The sequence below is a fragment of the Furipterus horrens genome, unplaced genomic scaffold (assembly GCF_987537825.1).
Source record: "Furipterus horrens unplaced genomic scaffold, mFurHor1.1.pri manual_scaffold_13, whole genome shotgun sequence".
NCBI classification, from domain to species: Eukaryota; Metazoa; Chordata; class Mammalia; order Chiroptera; family Furipteridae; genus Furipterus; species Furipterus horrens.
In genome coordinates this window covers 19,972,199-19,991,830 of record NW_028327183.1, presented here as the reverse complement: position 1 = coordinate 19,991,830, position 19,632 = coordinate 19,972,199, and the positions used below count along the sequence as shown (strand labels likewise).

At 51.3% G+C, this 19,632-nt stretch overlaps 1 protein-coding gene across 1 annotated transcript in view; it reads left to right on the top strand.

Moving 5' to 3' along the window:
- FA2H (fatty acid 2-hydroxylase) overlaps window positions 1-19,417 on the top strand; it is a 45,316-nt gene extending 25,899 nt beyond the window's left edge. The window contains exons 3-7 of the mRNA XM_090259878.1: window positions 8,868-9,010; window positions 9,603-9,709; window positions 14,959-15,131; window positions 16,550-16,802; window positions 18,000-19,417. Of these exons, the coding sequence (XP_090116004.1) occupies window positions 8,868-9,010; window positions 9,603-9,709; window positions 14,959-15,131; window positions 16,550-16,802; window positions 18,000-18,079 (756 nt within the window). The 3' untranslated portion in view covers window positions 18,080-19,417. The remainder of the gene's footprint in view (window positions 1-8,867; window positions 9,011-9,602; window positions 9,710-14,958; window positions 15,132-16,549; window positions 16,803-17,999) is intronic.
- The last annotated feature ends 215 nt before the right edge of the window (window positions 19,418-19,632 follow it).

Genomic DNA, 19,632 nt, shown 5'->3' with positions numbered 1-19,632 from the left:
AGAGGGCTCTTCAGAACCTGGTGTTCTGACTCAGAGCCCCGGGCTCGGCCGCCATTGCTAATAGCCCAGGCCAGGGGCTGAGGTTGGAAGGTCTTGGTGCATAGGGCCGACTTCTCTCAAGTTTTGGTGACTTGGGCCTTTTCTGCACGTGGGCAGGATGGAGAGGGAGACAGGCAGCTTGAATGGGATGAAGACCCCAAAGCTGTGGAGTCAGGACCTCACCCTGGAAAGGGAGGAGCTGCAGTGGGAGACCAGGAGGGAGTGGGGATGGGGACGGGACCAGAAAAGGTGCTGCAGCTGAGGACTCAGGGCCAGCAGATGGGACTGAAAGGAGCCTTGAGGAGGGGTCTCTGGCACTGCTTCAGTGGGCTTGGCTTAGTGGTTGGATGTTGGAAAGAAAGTACTTCAAAGACAGAGCTGGTCAGGGCTGGATAAGGGTGCTGCTGTGGGAAAGCATCCTCCCACAGTCTAGCCAGCCTGGCCTCAGGTTCAAGGCTGACCCCAGCCCCATCACTGCCAGGGCGTTGGGTTGGCCTATTCCACCATCACCTGTGCCCCCACCCTAGGGGAAGAAGGGCCTCTCCTCTTCCTCCTTCTCCAGGGCCTGCTCCTGGATCCTTGCCAGCACATTCAGAGGGGTCATGCCTGACTCACCTTCCCCACCTCTCTGTCATTCTTTCATGCATACCCTCTGCCTTCCTCCTCCCATCTGGGCTGAGAGAGGCAGGGACTGGCCCCAGAGAGGGTGTGGTGGCCCACTCTGAGCCCCAGGCCCCCACGGGGCAGTGGGTGTGGGCTTACTGTGGCGCTGGGCTTCCCAGAGAACATGAACAGCACTTTGTTTGCTTTTCTTTTTCCTTTTTATTATCTACCTTGGGGTCAATCCCAGCCCCTTTGGCAGGTGTGAAGAGGCTGGGACCACCCACAATCTCCTTGTCTAATTGAAGCTCTGCATCTGTTTCTAACCCAGGCCAGGGGCTTGGGTGGTTCTGTTGGGTCTGGAGTTTGAGGAGCTGTGGAGAGAGGCCAAGAGGGCGCAACTTTTTCTCTACCAGGGGTCCTGGGCCTTTACACACCCGCCCTTGAGGCTAAGGAACTTGTCAATGTTAACCCTTCATGTTTTGCATTCAGGGGGAGCTCCTCTGGGCGCTGCTGAGGAAGGGAGCCTTCGTTCCCGTGGCCAAGCCTCCCCAGCCCTAGGACCTGGCTGCAGAGTGGGCCATTCTGGAAAGAGGGAGGGGAACTGGGCACTGGGGCACAGGGACGAGGTTCTGAAAAGATAGCAGAAGGGCCAGAAAACCAACCCAGGGTGCCCCCACCCTGCTTAGAGGTGTGGAATGGTCTGATTTGGGGGTTCTGTATGGGAGTTCATTGGAACCATTTCCAAGTCATCCCTCTGATCCCCCAGTTGGGCAGGGCCTAGGCTTCCTCGTGGGAGGAGAATCCAGGTTGTAGTCCCTCATCCTGCAGGACGCTTTACATGTTTCCCTGTTATCTGGAGTTTGGTGGCAGCGCTGCTCACCACTCCTGGCTTCTGCGCTCACCTGCCCCGTTTGTCCCACCACCTCTTTCACTGCTTCACTGTGTCCATTTCAGAGCCCTCCTCTGCTTGCCTCCCCTACCCTGCCCACTTTGGGGGCCAGCTTTCTGGAACCCGATGAAACCAGTGTGATTTGAAAGGTTTGCAGAAGTTCCTGCCCAGATTGCTCTGGGCAGCAGAGTTAGGCCCAAGTTAACATTTCTTTTATTTGAGCTCTTACCAAGTGCCAGACACTGCAGGCAAAGCACTTTAAAGATATGACCCATTATCTGATGTAATCCGCAGACAAAGAGGGAAGATTAACAGTTTAACAATGAGGAAGAGCTTCAGTCTCCTGCCCAGAGTCACTCTGCTGGTTCTCTTAGCGCAGCCAGGGCTTAGCCCTGAGGCCCTCCCCAAGCCGGGCACCCCACCGGGTCTGGAACCTGTCCACCCTTGAGGCTGGGTCCCGGAACCTGTCCACCCTTGAGGCCTGTGACTGGGAGAGGGGGTGCCAAAGGGCGGGAGGAGGCTGAGCAGGGCGGAATGAGGTGTCTCCAAAGCTGTGCCACCTCCTCTTCCCCATCCTGCCCCTCAGGCTAAGCCAGACTCCAGCAGAACTGGCTCTAGCTTTGCCGGGCAAAGGTCACTCTCTTCCCTTAAGAGACAGGTAGGATCCTCCAGCCAGGGGTGCCACAGGGCAACATGCAGTGGTGGGCTCTCAAAGCCCCCTTGCCACCTGCACACACACATAGACACGCACTCCTTATAGCATCAGGGGCTGCTCCAAGGCTCCCCAGGGAGGGCATGGCAGAGTTGATGTTGGCCACATGGGTTTAATCTTTGGGGACCCTCGGTTAAGTCACTGAGAACTCAGGAAAATAGCTCCTGGATCTGAACAAGAGCCCTCTTGGCCAGCCCACACCTGGGGAAGGCCAACCTCCACCCTGTGGGCGCAGCCCTGGCTCACTTTCCAGCATTCTGCACCCCCTGTCCATGTCACCTTGGGTCCCCTTGGGCCGCCTTTCTCCCCTTGACCTTCCCCAGAGTAGGAGTCTGGAGAGTCTGGCTGCCCAGAGTGGTACACAGGGACCTCCCCTAGACTGTCCCTGCTGGACCAGGGTCTTGAGTTTTCTCCCTGCTTGCCGCCTTGCCCAGAGCTCCTGACCCCTCTTCCGAAGAGCTCAGGATGCTCAAAAAATACCCACCCCACCTTTCCTGGAGAGAAATCAGGGAGGTGGGCTGGATGCCACCTCTGTGTCCTGCCAGGCCAGGGGATGAGGCAGCCTTGAGTCAGGAGATGCTGTGGAGTGGCCATAGACAGCTGGAAATTATTTCTGCCCTGTATGGTGTGGGGTGTCAGGAGGATCCGGCAGACGTGCAAAGGGGTATCAGAAAGTGAGCTAGCCGCCAGTGAAGGACCAGCCTCCTCTGCTCACTTTAGGATGGGGCCAGGGAGGCAGACCCCTTTGCTGTCCTTCTGTCCCAAGGACTGAGGTCACACTTGCATTCTGCATGGTTCCTGACTATCTTTCCTCTGCTCCTGGGCTTTGACCCCTTTGCCTCCTGCTCCTGTCCACTCTCATCTTCCTGAACCCCCGCAGGGGATCCTGAGGCCCCCTCCCCAGCCACCCATCACCTGGGTACAGGGAAGAGCCAGGTGGGTCAAGAACTGCCTCTGGATTTGAGCATAGGAGCTCCCAATGAGGGGAGCCACAGCCAGCAAGGCCACCAAGAGCCTCCGTGGACCCCTGGCCAGACACCCCTGCTGGGTCCCTCACAGCCTCTGTGCTGGCAAGCTCACAGCCACGGGGGTCCTGAACCAGCTGGTAGGAGGCCTCCTGGCCCTAGGATAAGATGGACTGAGGTGCAGGTCCCACCTGCAGTGCACACAGCTGAACACCTGACCTCAGTCTCCTCATCTATAATATGAGGTCTCGGCCGGCCCTTGTTCCCAAATCACAGCTGATCCCACGGGCCTCGGACAAGGACACAGAAACAATATGTCCTGGGATTCTTGTCGCACTTCTTGTCCTTACTCTGGTCCCCACCAGCCCCCACTGGGCTCAGAAAGCTGCCCTGGAGCTGTGCACTCTGGGGTCTGGGCAGACATTTCTTTAACCAGTTGCCTTGGCTGGTGGCCATGGTTGTGGGAGGAGCTGCTGGCACAGAGAAGCTGCCCTGTCTCCCCACATTTGCCCCTCTGGAGATAAGCAGATTCTCACCTTTCTGCCCCTGGAAAGAGTTCTGGCCACCTGGTTCCTGTGCTGCCCCCAGGAGAGGGACTTGGGGAGGGGGGAGAGCAGAGCAGGCCCCCTCCCCAGCCTGGCAGCGTGCATGCCCTTCCACCCACCCTCTGGGCTGCCCTTTCCCTCTGCCTGGCCCCCATGCAGCTGCATTCCTGGCATAGCGAGAGGCTGAGGCCCTCCCCCTCCAGCTGGGGCAGGGGCAGAGCCAGGCGGGGGAGGGGAATGGGACACACACAGCGGGCACTAGGTGCTTTAGCCCTACTCTCCCCAGACTTGCCTGTGCTTTTTGGGGCCCAGCCTGTTGCTTCATCCATGTAGTCCTACTTTAGCTGGGCAACCCTGAGGGAATCACTTGCCCTCTCAGAGCATCAGGTCCCACAGCTGTAAAAGGAAGATTTGCTATTGCGAGGGTTGGTATGGAAGCTGCCATGTGGCTGAGAACTGGAGGTGTGGCGCCTGTTCCCCACTTTCTTCCTCCACCCAACCTTCTACAGAGACTGGCAGCCCTTTGCAGATGCCTTTGCTGCCTTCCCTGTGTCCCCCAGGCCTTAGGAAGTAGGGGCGGGAAGGGGACAGGACCAGGCACTAGCTTGGGAGGAAGAGGACGATTTGTTGGAGGGTTAGCCAAGGAGTCCTCTGCCAGGTAGGGTAGGAAGTGAAATTTATTTCGACTCCCTTCCCCCTCATTGGATCCGAGCTATCATTTCTTGCCATCCTTCCTTTTCAAGACAAGTTTCCAGCTGGCTGCCATGTTAAAAATGACCAGGAAGTGAGAGGTGTTGAACATATTAGCACCCAGCTGAGACTCTCTCCTTCAATATTAGAATTGAGAGAATTGAGAAAAGATACCCTGCCAGTACATGTACCGTCTAAACCAGGCAGGGCACACAGTGAATGCCTCAGCTCTTGGGAGGTTGTGTGGAAGGTACTACAGCTGGAGGGGGCGGGGGTGGAGAGGAGGCTCCTTCTCCAGGACCAACCAACCCCATCTCAAGAATCACTTAAGCACCCTGGACTTCAGTGTCCTCATCCATAAAATAGGGAGAAGATCAGCAGTCCTGGATTTCTATACTTACAGGGAAGGCTCATTTTTCTTACCCTGGAATAGTGGCCCGAGGCTTCAATGGTGGAAGTATAGGTGTTGACCTTTGAGGACTGAGGGAGATATTTGCAGAGTAGGAGTGAGCCTTCTTGGGATTCCTCCAGGGTGGCACTTTAGCCCCTGGGGTGAAGTGGTCCTCCCTGGGTACCAAGTGCGCTACCTCACAGAAGTGTACTGGGGGCTAGACACAGAGCCAGGGTTTGAGGACTTCCAAGGCCAGCAATCTGGGAAGAGGCAGCCTGGGGACCAAATCTGGACCGCAAGGTCACTGTTCGTATGGTGGCCAGTGCCTGCTGGCCTATCCAGGGAGAAACCAAAGTGGTGTACAAAGATCAGATGGGCAACAGGACATCAAATGAGAGACCCCTGTGTTCAAGGGGGGTGGGAGCTGGGGGGCTCTGGCTCTGTTCCCACCACACCTGTATACAAACAACTCTTCAGCAGTGTAGCTTCAGCTCTCACACCTGCTCCATTCTTTTGTTCTGTTCCCTTTGCAACAGGGTAAGATTCAGGCTGAATCCCTGCTTGCTGCTTACCTAGACATTTTTTCCTGGGTCTTGATTGAATTGAGCTTATGAATCCTGTGCTGTTTCTACTCTCTTTATAAAATAAGGGCAAAATGGATCAACAGGTGAAAATTTGCCCAAACCACTGCAAGACTCAGAGAAAGGTCTGCCTTGCCACACCTCTGTGCTATAGCTGGAAACATTCATTGTCTAAGGTATAATTCGAATTAAGTGTACAAGTGAAAACCAGGCATAGAGGGTCATGTGTAACATACAAAAGTAGTGCACATGAAGACGAGGGTTTTCTTTTGAGACAGATGGTAATAAGTTAAGGATGAATATTATCATCTTTAGAGTGACAACTGGGGGAAAAAACAAAAGAGCATAGCTAAAAAGTCAATAAAAGAGAAAATATAGAATATTTTAAAAATACTTGATTAATACAAACAAGGCACACACAAAAAAGGAATAATGGAGAACACAAACAGAAAGCAAATAACAAGATGGTGGACTACTGCAGCATTAAATATAAATGGTCTAAACACTCAACTGAAAGACAGAGATTGGCTAGATTAAAAAAATAAAAAGCAAGACCCAACTATATGCTGTCTGTACTTTAAATGTAAAGATGTACACAGTTTGAAAGTAAAAGAATGGGAAAAGATAGACCATGCACATGCCAAGCATAAGGAAGCCTGGTGTGGCTCTATTAAGATTTAGGACAAGGAGTATTACCAGGGATCAAGATGGCTATTTCCCAATGATTAAGGGGCCAATTTATCAAAAAGACATAACCGGGCTGCCTTGGACAAGTTACTCGGCTTTAATTTTTCCATCTGTAAGATGACAGTAATAATAGTACTTGCCTACTTAGGGGTATGGTGGAGATCAAATGATTAGGTGTTTAGAATCATGCCTGCATATAACAAATGCCCTGTGAGTGTTAGCTCTCAACGGTGTTGCAACTGGGACAAAGCCTCAAGCTCTCTCCGTGACCCTGGCCCAGCTCCTGAGGTGCGGCTCTGTAGGCTGTGCAAGATAAGGTGTAAACACAGGCCACTAGCTGGTTCCTCCAGTTTTTTCCTGGTGGTGGTGGTGCTGCTGGGTATGTGGATGCGTGTGGTGTGGGGGGGGGAGGGGGGGCGGGGCGGCATGTGCATGTGTGTGTGTGTTTGTGGAGGCCTGAGGCAGATAAATGGAAGGAATGAGACAGCTTGAACCCAATGAATCTGTTTCCTACTAGACCCAAGGGAGAAAGTCAAGGAGACTTGGGGACTGGAGAAAGTCAAGCAACTAGGTGGGGTTTGGATGATTGCCTTGTTTAACTGGTGCTGAATGGGATGGCTCCAGGCTGACCTGAGTCATCTTCCAGCCTGGGGAACAGGAAGGCAGCCAGCACCTGGGCACTGCCAAGTTCACATAACAGGAAACCACAACCATCTTTGAGCCTTTTCCCCTGGTTGCAGACACAGAGAGAATGCCCAGGGGCCTTCCGTTTGCCCAAGATCCCTACGCCCCTCCTCCAAGGCTGTGACTAGCGTCACCTTCAGCAGGGCTGGGAGAGCTGCTGGGGCCGAGCCAGCTTTGGTGGGGAGGCCTGTTTGAGGATGAGATTTCAGCCATGGATGCAGGAAGGCAGGTTTCAGAATCACCGTTGACTCTTTCTCTCAGGCTTGAGTGCTCTTCCTCCATGTACTCTGTATATCTCTTTCTCCCCTCCTTTTCTTTCCTGACACTACCTCCCTTCTTACCAGCAGTAGCCACCTAACTCCCTTTTCTTAGACTTACTGACATTCACTACGTGCCAAACACCAGGCACACCTCGCCCTCTTTGTTATCATGGGTGGCGGGCACAATGACTGCAGATGAGAGGGCTGAAGGGCTCCAAGAGGTAAAGGCACTTGCCCAGGACCCCACAGCTGATGAATGCAGAGCCAGGCTTTAAAGGTGGTCCCTCACTACAACTTCACTGTTCTTTACTGGTTTGGGTTTACTAATTTTGGTCCATATTAATCTTCTTCAATACACTGACTCACCAGAAATCTTCAAGGGCTTCCCATTACCTAGAGCTGCAGCTTCCAAACTTTTTTATCTTACATTACTATAAGTAAAACATTAGAGCACACTTTACATTATATTTCCATTTTAATTGTCTGTAAATGACGCGCATGAGCTAATGCACTATTGTATTATGTACATGAAAAAACATTCAAATACAGTTCAAAGATGAGATTAATACAAATGGAGTCTCTGATATTTTCTTCATGCCTCTGGGGATCAGCCTGTGAGTACCTCTGGGGCATGTGTACATCCCCACCTTGGAGACAACTGGCCTGGAGGATGACGTACCACCTCCCAGGTCGGGTATGAGGTGTTCTATCATCTAAAACCCTCAGCAGGTTTCTTCCTGCCCTGCAGGAAGTCAAGATACTAAATGGGCCACAATCATTGTCAGGTGCACATCTCAGCCTACAATCCCTCCCCCACTTTTCCCTCTCCCCCTTACCAAGTCCTTCATGCTGTGTGAGCTCCATCCCTCTCTCCTGATGGTATCAGTCAGATACAATAGTTCTCTGCGAAGTGCTTTCCTTCTATCCTGGACCCAGGCATTTGTACCATTCTGCCTTCCAGTTGCAGCTTGCCTGTATCTACACTAAACTATCTTGCCTGGCATGCCTTATCTTGCTGAGCACTTTATGCAGGTACCATTATTATTACTCCCATTTCATAGCTGGAGAAACTGAGGCTCAGAGAAGTCGAGTAGTTTGCCCAAGGTCACACAGTAAGTGATGAAGCCAGGATTTGTACCCAGGCCTGACTCCAGAGTCTGAACTCTGATTAAGCACTAAGCTACGCAAAGCAAAGATGATTTGTCACATTCCTGTTATTCTTCCCAGTGTCTAGTATAGAAATATATATATGAAATATCAGGCAAATTTTTGAATGAATGATTATTTGCCTGGATAAATTAATGCATTGCCCAGGCCAACACCAAGAAGAAAGCATGTGGTAGAGGAGAAAGGGCCTATTTCACTCCTAGTACAGAATGTATTGGCTCCTGTACCTAAAGAGTCTTGGGCATGACTTCAAGCTTCAGGCATGACTGAACCTGGGTGCTCAGGTGTCATCACCTGGATTCGGTGTCTTTAGATCCTGGCTCGGCCACCCTCTGTATTGACTGAGTCCTCAGGCAGGCTCTGCTAGCAACTCCAGGGCCATGCCTCTCCAACTTAGCAACTCCAGCAGGAAGAGAGGGTGTCTGATGGTTTATTGCACCAGCTTAGGTCCCGAGTCTATCCTGGTCCATTTCTGTGGCCAGGAGCTGAGATGAGTGGCTTGGTCAGTCCTGAATCACTGAAGTGAGAGGGTAGGTAGCCCCTTACAGACCATCTGAGGTAGAGGATGGGGACTGGGATACTGTAACTAGGAGACGAGAGAATGAATGTGTGCAGGTATGAATATCAAGTATCCACTGGCTTTGTGTCTTGCAGGACCTGGTAGATTGGCAGAAGCCCCTACTGTGGCAGGTAGGCCACCTGGGAGAGAAGTACGATGAGTGGGTCCACCAGCCAGTGACCAGGCCCATCCGCCTCTTCCAGTCAGACTTCGTCGAGGCCCTCACCAAGACTGTCTGGTGAGCCCTGCACTGAGCCCATGGTGGGCTGTCCCTTTTTCCTGATGGTATCAGTCAGATATTGATACAATAGAGGAAGAAGCATTGGGTACCCCCCACCCCACCCCAAGCCCAGGGCTACACTGTAAACTCTCAGGGACAGTGGAACATGCCGTAGGTACAATCCATCCCTATGCAGGGTTTGTTCATTGAGTGAGTGACGCCTCAGCACATTGGCAGTAGCCACTCTGAATGTCAACCCTATTCTACTCCAGATTCCTCCTGTGAAGGCTTTCCAGCCTCTAATACCCATGGGAACAATTTTGCCTGCAATTAGCTAAATTGCCACAAGAGGTCAGCATCTATCCAGCTGCACAGATTCCATGGCCACACGGACACAGTTCTTTTCTGCCAGTAACTCATCTCAGAAATTAGGCAGATAGATTCACGACCTTCCTTTTACTTTCTCCTCCCCACCCCCCAGCAGTGTCCCTTTTGACCCATGCTTTGGTATCATGCCATCCCCTCTCCAGCCGAGAGATATGTCTGGGGAAGCTGGACCCTGTCGAGCCCCTGGGCGTGTATGTCTCTCACCCTGGTGGCCCTCCTGCAGGTACATTGTCCCCATCATCTGGATGCCCCTGATGCTGTACCTCAGTTGGTCCTACTACCGAACCCTCGCCCAGGGCAATGTCCGACTCTTCGCTTCCTTCACCACAGGTAATGTTGTTCCTTCCTGGTTTGCTCCTGTGGCTCCTGGAGGTGGGAGACCTTGCTGTTCTTTCTGGCACTGAATTTCTGAGAAAACAGAACCCCAAACCATATCACAAACACTTTAAAGTGATACCAATATGTAGAAATAGTGTTCCAAAGGAAAAAATTGAAAAAAAAACCCAACCCCAAATGGATTTTAAAAATAGCAGAACAGCAACACCTTAGCAGAAACTAAATGAAATCATTTTGTCTGGAGACATAGCAGTAAAGAAAGAGGCTTATCACTGAGTCTAATACTAGAAAATGTATGATATGGGATAGTCAAGAAACGAAACAAAATCATTCACCAGGTGGCACAGCTGAGAGCTAGACTCAGAATGGTCCATGAACACAGCACGGATTAGAGCTTAGAACTTGGGAGAGAAAGATCTGAGTGCCCTACAGTGTCTCCTGGGCAAAGGCCCAGGAGGCAGAGCCCCTGGCTCAGCAAGAACCCCACTAACACCTGCTGAACACTTACCACGTCCCAAGCCTTGGTGACTTGCAGGGACCATCTCAGTGGACCCTGCCAGCTGAGCCAGGAGAAAGGTACTGTCATTGTGCCCTTTTAGAGATGAGGACATGAAGCCTCAGAAGACAGCAAGCAATTCGAGGTCATGTGGCTAGGGTATAGATGCCAGGTGCCCCCCAGTTTCAGGGATCAGGGGACAGAGAGAAGGGCTGACGTGGGGCAGCTTCCAAAGAGCCTGTGGGACTGAGATTCTCAGGGCAGCCATGGGTTTGGATGCGGCCACTTCTGTCAGCCTGCCTCCCAAGCTTGCTGCCTACCTAGGGCCTCCAGGTACATGCTGCCTGCCCAGGTGGTCTGCTCATCCTGGCACAGCCTGCCACAGGGATGTGCTGGCCCGTGGCAGGTGGCTCAGATGGAGGTGAGGTCAGGGGACAGGCAGGGCTGGAGTGCTGAGGTAACTCAGGTGGGCTTTCCTTCCCGGATCACATGTAATGTTCCTGCCTGTGAGCCTTTTGAGTGCCCCCTCTCTGCCAGACGCAGGCTCCTTTCTCTCTACTCTGAGACTTCTCTTCTGCCCACCTCTCCTGGGAGGACCTGAATGGTTTAGATGAGAGGAGCCATGGTCACAGTGATGGGAGCCTGTTTTCCTGCCTGGTCCAGGATGTGGCAGGAGATGAACAGCTGTGGGAAGTCCCCCAGAGCCCAGAACTGCTCCCGGTCACCAGGGGTTAACATGCATGTCCCACAAGCCAAGGTTACCCTTTTCTGCCCACGCTGAATAGCTCAGGCACAGCACAGGGCTTGTTGCTCAGAAGGCCTGCTCACTGAATCGCCCACTGTCCGCCCGGTGCTCCCCTAACAATCACCAACAGTGGCAGTGCCGCCAGTGCTGGCGGCTGGAGGGGGAAGGGGCTGCCGGAGCTTTGGCCCAGGTCCCTCTGCAGGATTCCTCCAGAGATGCCACTCTGTACCAGCTCCAGCTGATGGGCCGGATGGGCCGACAGGGGTGATGCTGGGGACAGGGAGTGGGCGGAGACTTGACCTATAGGAGGGGACTCATCTGCGTGGCAGGCACGGTGACTTGAGAGCTTGATCATAACTGCAGGCCTCTGCAGAGAGCTGAGACATGCTGTTTAATAAAGGTCCAGTGTAGAGCCTGTGACCGTGATGCCAGCAATGGCAGCATGTGGAATATATCTCCACATCCATCCCTCACCTCCCAGCTCATCGTGCAAGGGAGAGAAAACAAGAGCCATGGAGCAAGGCAAGGGCAGGCTGAGCAGGGTCCCTGCACAGCTGCTGGACGAAGGGCGCCCTAGAATCCGTGTGGGAAGAGTCAGGGAGCCAAGAAGCAGTGGAAGCTGAGTGGAGACACCAGTTCAAGGCTCAAATGCTTAGATGCATGCATGAAAATGCTTTGAAAAGCAGAGGGGTTCTGCACATTCAGGATGGCCCAAGCGCAGTGCCTGGGAGTGTGTTAGAGTGAGTGGCGGGTCAGAACCAAGTGGCATCCTAGGTAGGGATGCAGGCCTCCAGCAACACTATGGGAGCACCGGGTAAGATCAAGACAAAAGTCTGTGGCCAGAAATGCTCCAGCGGGTCCAGTGCTTTCCTTGCTGATAAGAGAGCTAATCAGCAAGGAAGGGCTCCTGCACTCTGGGATTGGGGGGGCAGGGAGATGGGAAATGCTTTCTCCCCCAACCAGGGACACTCTAGAGCTCTTTAAGGAGAATCAGAGAAGGTGGGCAAAAGTAAGACCATGGGTTAGAACTTAGATGTATTTTGAGTCACTATATTTAAAAATTATAGTAGCTACTTGTGATATATGAGTATTATAAGTATTAATATATAATAACATTATTATTATATACTATATATACGTATTATATAATCAGGTTTTATATTTCTTCTGTCCTAACAACAGCCCTTTATGAAGGGTACGATGTTTTACTGTTGACAAAACACGTAGATGGTGCAGGATTTGAACCGAGGTGTGCAAATCCCAAACCTGTGTTCTCTGCACTTCATCAGAGTGTTTTGAAGGACCTCAAAAGAGTCATGACTTCCCTGGAAGCAGGGCTTTTGACCAACCAGGGACTCTCCAGGTATTCATAAGCCTCAGGTGAGGAACCTATGTGGTTGCAGATTCAAGAAGAGCATGGTTGCTGATATCATATGCCACAGCCAAGTAAGAGATGAATGAAAAAATTACTTAGATCTGGTAAGATATACATCATGAATGCCCTTCACAGTTCTTCACAGAAGACAATTGCTCTCGTTGAGCAAATAGGAAGCAGTGACTTAGACTCATGAGTCTGGCCTACTTTTTCAGTAGGCTTGGCTATGAAGGGACAGAGTCCATGATAGGACAGTCTTAAAAGATGAGCTGAAGAACAAATAGAGAAGGAAAAGTTGAAGATGCCTAGAGGGGGTGTTAGGATGGAGGGGCTTTGGAGGAGACAGGCTGAGGGCAAGCACATAAGTTGTCTGCAGCTCCCCATCCTCACTCACATGGGCAATGCCAGTGCTTGTGAGGGTGGATTGAGATGAAGTATGAAGTAATCCATGTAACGCACTGGAACAGTGCGTGGCACATAGGTACTGACGAATACATATCTATTAGTATTAGTATCACCACCACTATCCAGTGCCCCGGTGCCTTGGGCACACCTCTCTCCTGAGGAGCAAGAAGGAAGTTCCAGGGGTACGGGCAGAATCAGGTGTGGCTGAGGTAGGAATGAGCATGTAGAGGGAGCTGTTCTCTGCCTCCCCCTCCTTCCCAAAGCTTTGTCTGTCGGGCAAGTAGGAGGTTGGGTGTAAGGAGAGGGGACTGTTTGAGGGCAGCAGGGAGAGAGCTGAACCTGAGACATAAAAGGATCACCAGACAGTGTCTGGGGTCTAGCTGTGAGACTGAAGGCACCAGACCCATGGCTGTACAACTCCCTCCATGCTTAGCAACTTGGATATGGGGTGGACTGACAGGTTCTTCTACTAGCCCAGGATTGGGGGTTCATGGAAGCATGTGATGGAGATGGAGTCAAGGTCAAGAGAATGGCTATCTTCGGCAAGCAGTTCAGTGGTTCCTCAGAAATTTAACATGGTTATGATATGTCCCAGCAGTTCCACTCCTAGGCATATACCAAAGACAACTGAAGACATGTGCCCACAGAAAAATGTGTATGTGAATGTTCATAGCAGCATTACTCATAATAGCCAAAAGTAGAAACAACCCAGATGTCCATCAAATGGTGAGTGTATTAGCAAATATGGCATCCATCCAATGGACTGTGTTCAGCCTTAAAAAGGAATGAAATCGTGACATGTGCTACACATGGATGAACCTTGAAAATATTATAAGTAAGGGAAGCCAATCATAAAAGTATACATACGACATGATCCCTTTTATATTCAATGTCCAGATTGGCAAATCTATACACGGAAAGGAAACCTGTGGCTTCCAGGAGCTGGAAAATGGTATGGGTTGGAGGAAATGCAGAGTAACTGCTAAAGGGGACAGGTTTTCTTCTTGGGTGATAAAAATGTTCTGAAATTTTCCGTGGTTATGGTCACACAATTCCGAATATACTAAAAACCTGTGAATTGTACACTTTTAGTGAGTGAGTTGTATGATATGTTAATTATACTTTCATAAAGCCATTGCTTTAAAAAGAGAGAGGAAGTACGGCCAAAGCATTTGCTTGTGGAGAAAAGTAAAGCTAAGAGGGTGAGGATAGACAAGAAGGAAGCAGTGGCGGGAGCTGCACTCCCCATGAAGTCAGTGACTGAAGTGGAGAAAGGAAACCAGAGCCTCAGGACTGCAGGCTGTCACTGGGGGCTGGGTGTTAGGAACCTCACACTTAATGGCAATTACATCCCCAGTCTTCTGGTCTCTGCTAATCATCTTCAGTTTTTTTCAAGTCTTCCTCATATGCTGTGGTTTCAAGCCTTGTCCATTGAGATTTCTCTGAGTGTGTTTTCCTGCCCCTCCTGCTCTCCAGTCCCTGGCTGTTAACATTTTTCTTCAATGACTGCCCAGGTCCACTAGCTTAATTGGGATGGTCCCTCCCGCTCCCTCATGCCACAGAGGCAAGGCTACCCTGTTCAGGTGTCTTAGCCATTTGGACCGCTATAACAAAACCGCACAGACTGGGTGACTTATAAACAGCAGAAATTTAATTCTAGAAGCTGGAAGTTCAGATCAGGGTGCCAACCTGGTCAGGGAAGGGTCCTCTTCCAGATCACAGACGTCTTGTGATCTCACAGGGATGGAAGGGGAAGGGAGCTCTGTGGGCCCTCTTTTATAAGGGCCCTGATCCTATGCATGAAGGCTCTACCCTCAAGAGCTAATCACCTCCCAAAGGCCCCACCTCTTAATATCATCACCTTGGGGTTAGCTTTCAACAGAGAAATTTTGAAGTGACACATTCAGACCATAGCACCAAGCAAAGGTCCAGCACCGGCCACAGCTGCTCCTCCTAGTCCCCCTAAGGAAGATCTCAGATCTCTGGCCAGTGGCCCCATTGTTCCCTGAGATGACTCCTCCAAGCCCAGCAGAGATCCTCACAGCCTCCTTCCAATTTTGACCAAAGAACCCCCATGGTGTGGCCCAGCCCTAGAGTTGCTGGACAGACAGCAGCAGAACCCAAGGTGATGGGGTGGTGATATGGGACGTCTGGAGCCACCAGGCCTTGTTGCCTACTGGGGCCACTTGCCCTGACCTTGCCTCTCTCTTGCTACCCTGCAGAGTACTCAGTAGCCATGCCTAAGTCCGTGTTCCCGGGCCTCTTCGTGCTGGGGATGTTGCTCTGGAGTCTAATAGAGTACCTCCTCCACCGCTTCCTGTTCCACATGAAGCCCCCCAGCAACAGCTATTACCTCATCACGCTGCACTTCATCTTGCACGGCCAGCACCACAAGGTGAGCAGGGCGGGCTCCCTCCCGGGGCCTCACATCTCTAACCAGCTCACAGGGGCTGCCAATCCTTCTGTGAGTCATGTTGGGAACAAGAGGAAATCAGAGCATTTGGTGCTGCTCAGAGAAAGCACCAGGTCCAAATCTGAATTGGGTGTGGACAGAGTGAGCACGTGCATCTGAATGCCATCATTATTGACATCAGGCACTCTGCAGGTACCGTTCATGGACCATCTTTAATCCTCACAACCAGTCGTTCGTTCATTCAACGAGTGTTCACTGAGTGCTCCCTCTGTGCCAGGCACGATTCTAGACACCATTGAACAAAAGAGTCCAAAACCACTGCCCTGGTGGAGCTTCCTGCTGAAGGTGCTACTACAGTTCTTCCCATTCCACAGGGCAGCAGACTGAGGCTTGGGAAAATTAAAAAACTAAGGAACACGCCCAAGGTCTCACGTGTCACAGCCAGGATCTTGTGCCCCATTCTGTGGATTCGAGTCTGTGCTCTCAACCACCCACCACCCCGGGGCTCTTCAAGGGCAAAACAATGGTCCCATGGCGGAGACTGGAAGTCAGATCTGCCCAGAGGAAGCTGCATCCCACTGTCCCTACACCATGCTGTTCTCATTCTGTACCAGGCACCCCTCCCTCCCCCCTGAGGCTGGCCCTCTGGCGCACCACTGGTCCTGTCACTCCTCGTCTAAGGGGAGAGAGGCCCTCATCAGCACGTCACTGCTGACTACTGCCGACTTTCTCTCTGTTCTTCCATCCCAGAGGGGTCTGTCTCTTCTCAGAATACTCACATAGCAGTCACTAAAATCTGACCTCTATGCCAGGCCTTTCACTTTTAAAACTCCAGACCTTAAGGCCTATTTCTCTTGTGATTTGATGTGACAACACGCCCTTTGAACAAAGAAGGGTCCCTGTTAGGACAAGGGGTTGGGAGAAAGTATGTGAATGCTTCCAGAATATCCCCACAATGTGGATCTGCATTAGCCTCAGTTTGCCAGCATGTCGCCCTCCCCGACCATCAGGCCCTGGTCTAAGTGTCCCGCCTGGTGATCGGAGTTGGGGCTCCTCTTTAGCACCTTACAAATTCCAGAGCCAAAGTGGCCTCTGGAGCATAAAGCAGGGCTCTAAACTGTGAACACCCTGCCTACATCACACCCACCCTGTGTTCTTGCACAGTGTTCCAGGCCCCTTCCTGGCTGGGAAGTTGGAAACAGGACGGTCTCTAGGGCTTTCAGGCATGGTGGCCTGCCCTCCCCAAAGCCACAGAAGATGCCAAGCCTACCCATGGTCAGTGGCTGCCCCCTCCCTGGGCTGTCTGGGCTGCTCTGCGCCATCCTCCGTAGGGATGTCTCTGCTGCAACTGTAGGCAGGCCCCTGGCTGCATGCTGACCCATGAGCGTCTCCATCCACAGGCACCCTTCGATGAGTCCCGCCTGGTCTTCCCCCCCGCGCCCGCTTCTCTGGTGATTGCCTTCATCTACACAATCTTACAGCTCCTCCTGCCCGAGGCGGTGGGGGGCACTCTGTTTGCTGGGGGCCTTCTGGGCTACGTCCTCTACGACATGACCCATTACTACTTGCACTTCGGCTCACCGCACAAGGGCTCCTACCTGTACAACATGAAGGCCCACCACGTCAAGCATCACTTCGCACATCAGAAGTTAGGTAAGGACCTGCCAACACCCCCAGCCTCACTCACTTGATCATTGATTTATTTGACAGCCACCAATAAGCCCCTACCAAGGGCCAGGCACTGTTCTGGGTACTGGGGACACAGACATCAAGGCAAGCCTGGGGCTCCCATCCTGCTCTCTGGTGTGGGGGCTGTGCAGAGACAGACAAACAAGGAAATCAATCAATAGTAAAAGATCATTTCAGACCATGATAAGTGCCACCAAGAAAATAAAGCAAGATGATGTTAGAGGAACCATGTGAGTCGGGGGGGCAGGGTCCAGCTCTGTCTAATAAAATATACAAGTCGCAGATGTGATTTTTAAATTTTCTAGTGGCCACATTAGCCAGTAAAAACAAATAGGTGAAATTAGTCCTTTCAACTATAGCCAAAATATTATCATTTCAGTGTATAATCAATATAAAATATTGTTAATGAGGCATTTTACATTCTTTTTCTTATATTAAATCTTCCGTGCCTGGTGTGTATTTTGCGCTCATAGCACATCCTAATTCAGGTGCTAAATTTGCTTTGGAAATATTTAATCTGTATTTAGATTTTATAAAATTTACAGTAAAAAAAAATAGATTCACATTGCTCTAAATGTGCTTAAAAGATTTCCAGTAATTGAATTCAGTGTAAGTTTTTAAATTGAAACTTAAGTTAATTAAAATTAAAGGAGATTAGAAATGTAGTCCCTTTGTAGCTCTAGCCACAGAGGGACTTAGCAGCCATGTGGGCTAGTGGCCACCATGGTGGGTGGCAGAGCACTAGATAAAGTGGCCAGGAAGATGTCACTGCAGAGACGTTGTTAGAGCTGAGACCTAACTTAAGAGAAATCAGCATCCAATGTCTGGGGAAAGAGCCTTTCAGGAGCAACAGGTGCAAAGCCTTGAAGCAGGAACTTGGATCTTCAAAGGGACGGAAGAGGAAGAGGCAGACAAGGGCAAGGCTCTCCTGGGAAGTCATACCAGATAAAGCATTTGGGTTTATTCCAACAGCCTCCCTGGGAGACTGGAAACAGGTACCCTGCTCCTGACTTCTGCAGGACGGTCCTGAGCATTGGGAAGGCCAACGGGGACAGATGCTAAAATCTTCCCCAGTGCTGGCCTTACCCTGGCTCCCTTTCCAAGCAGAAGTATCCCTTTCCTTGGACAGTGCCTCACCTCCCTATTCGTCTCCCTCTCTAGGATTTGGCATCAGCACTAAGTTATGGGATTATTTTTTCCACACCCTTATGCCGGAAGAACCCCACCCGAAGATGCAGTGACAACTGCCAGCCCCCCTGTGGCCCCTGCCCCCATCCAGACCCTGCAGAAAATGTTTGCTTGGCCAGGCAGGATGGGCTTCGTTCAGCTCTTGGGCTTGGTGAAGGGTGTTTGGGAGACCCTGAAGACTGAAAATGACCTGAGACTGCCCTCCTGGCCCGCCACAGGAGGGTCATATCCACTTGGTGGCCAAATGGCCCTCGGGGACTAGCTCTTATCTGCAGCACCCCAGCCACTCCGTCAGCATCTCTGCCCAGAGTCTTAGCCCACAAGACTGCGTTAGGACCTGGCCAACGTTTTCAGCCCCAAGGGGAATGAAGGAAACAGACCCCTGTGACTTCCTGACAGGCTTGTGATTCACCTGTGTTGCCGCTTGGGAACCCCCCGCCCCCCAAACACACACACACACACACACAGAGCAAAGAATGGGGTCTGCAGGGCCTCTGGCCCCAGTCTTCCCCACCTTCCCTTCCTGGGGATGGTTCGATGGCTCTGGCTTTCCCTGACAACTGGAGAACAGAGGTGGATGAAGGGCTCTCAACAGAAGAGATAGCATGATGCCTCCCACAGGCCATCCCAGACCCCAGCAGTGCCTGCATCCACTGCCATCACAGATGCCAGCAGCACACCAGATGCCGCAGGCTGAGATGCAGGCCTGGCCCTCACCTGCCTGTGCAGACGGGCCATGGCTGACTGGCATTGGCCTCTGTTCTTTAGGAACCACCAGCTGCTCCAGCCACTCTCTTCCCTGCTCCAGAATCACAGAGCTTTTCTCCAAGGGCAGCGAATGAGGCCTCTCTATGGGCGGGAGCCCAGTCCCATTCCCAGCCATTCTTGGCCTCTGCCTGGCACAGGTGGGCCCTCGCCTCCTCACTCAGGACCCTTCTAGCCAGTGCCTCCCTAGGCCAAGAAGGAGCCTTTATTTGGTGCCTTATCTCCCTCCCCATTTGCTGCCCTACCCTCCTCCCAGCAGATGAGGTTCCAGCCCTTCTTCCTCATAACCAAAACCCTCACTGCTCGTAAGAGGGTCTTATTTATAAACCATATAAATGCTCAAGTAGCTGCTCAGACCACCCTTTCTAATCCTATGTGCTGAGCTTATGTAAACCTTTGTCCTATTTTTGTTCCCTTCTTACCCACAAACCGTTACTACTTGAAACTTTAAAAGAAAAACTCGATGAACATAAAGGCTAAAGAGAAGCAGTTGACCGATCCTGTGATTTGTACTGTTTACTGTGGAGTTATTTAAAGATTTTGGAATAAATATACAAACTACAGTTGTAAAATAAAGGTGTAAATAAATTGTATATTTTGAAAAATAAAAACATTTAAAAAGAAAACAGCAAAGATTAGTTGCTACTTATTGATGTCGAGTCACCAGACTTCATCATGTAGGGTGGGGGATGGGGACAGTCTCTCCAGCAGGGGGCAGTATTTATCAGTGGCCAGGTTATGTACACTTGCTGGGGCATGGTGATAGTGAAAAGCTGACCAACTCTTATTTTCTGACTTGGTTTTATTACCGTTTAAAAATTCTCTGCAGACTGCTGTCAGC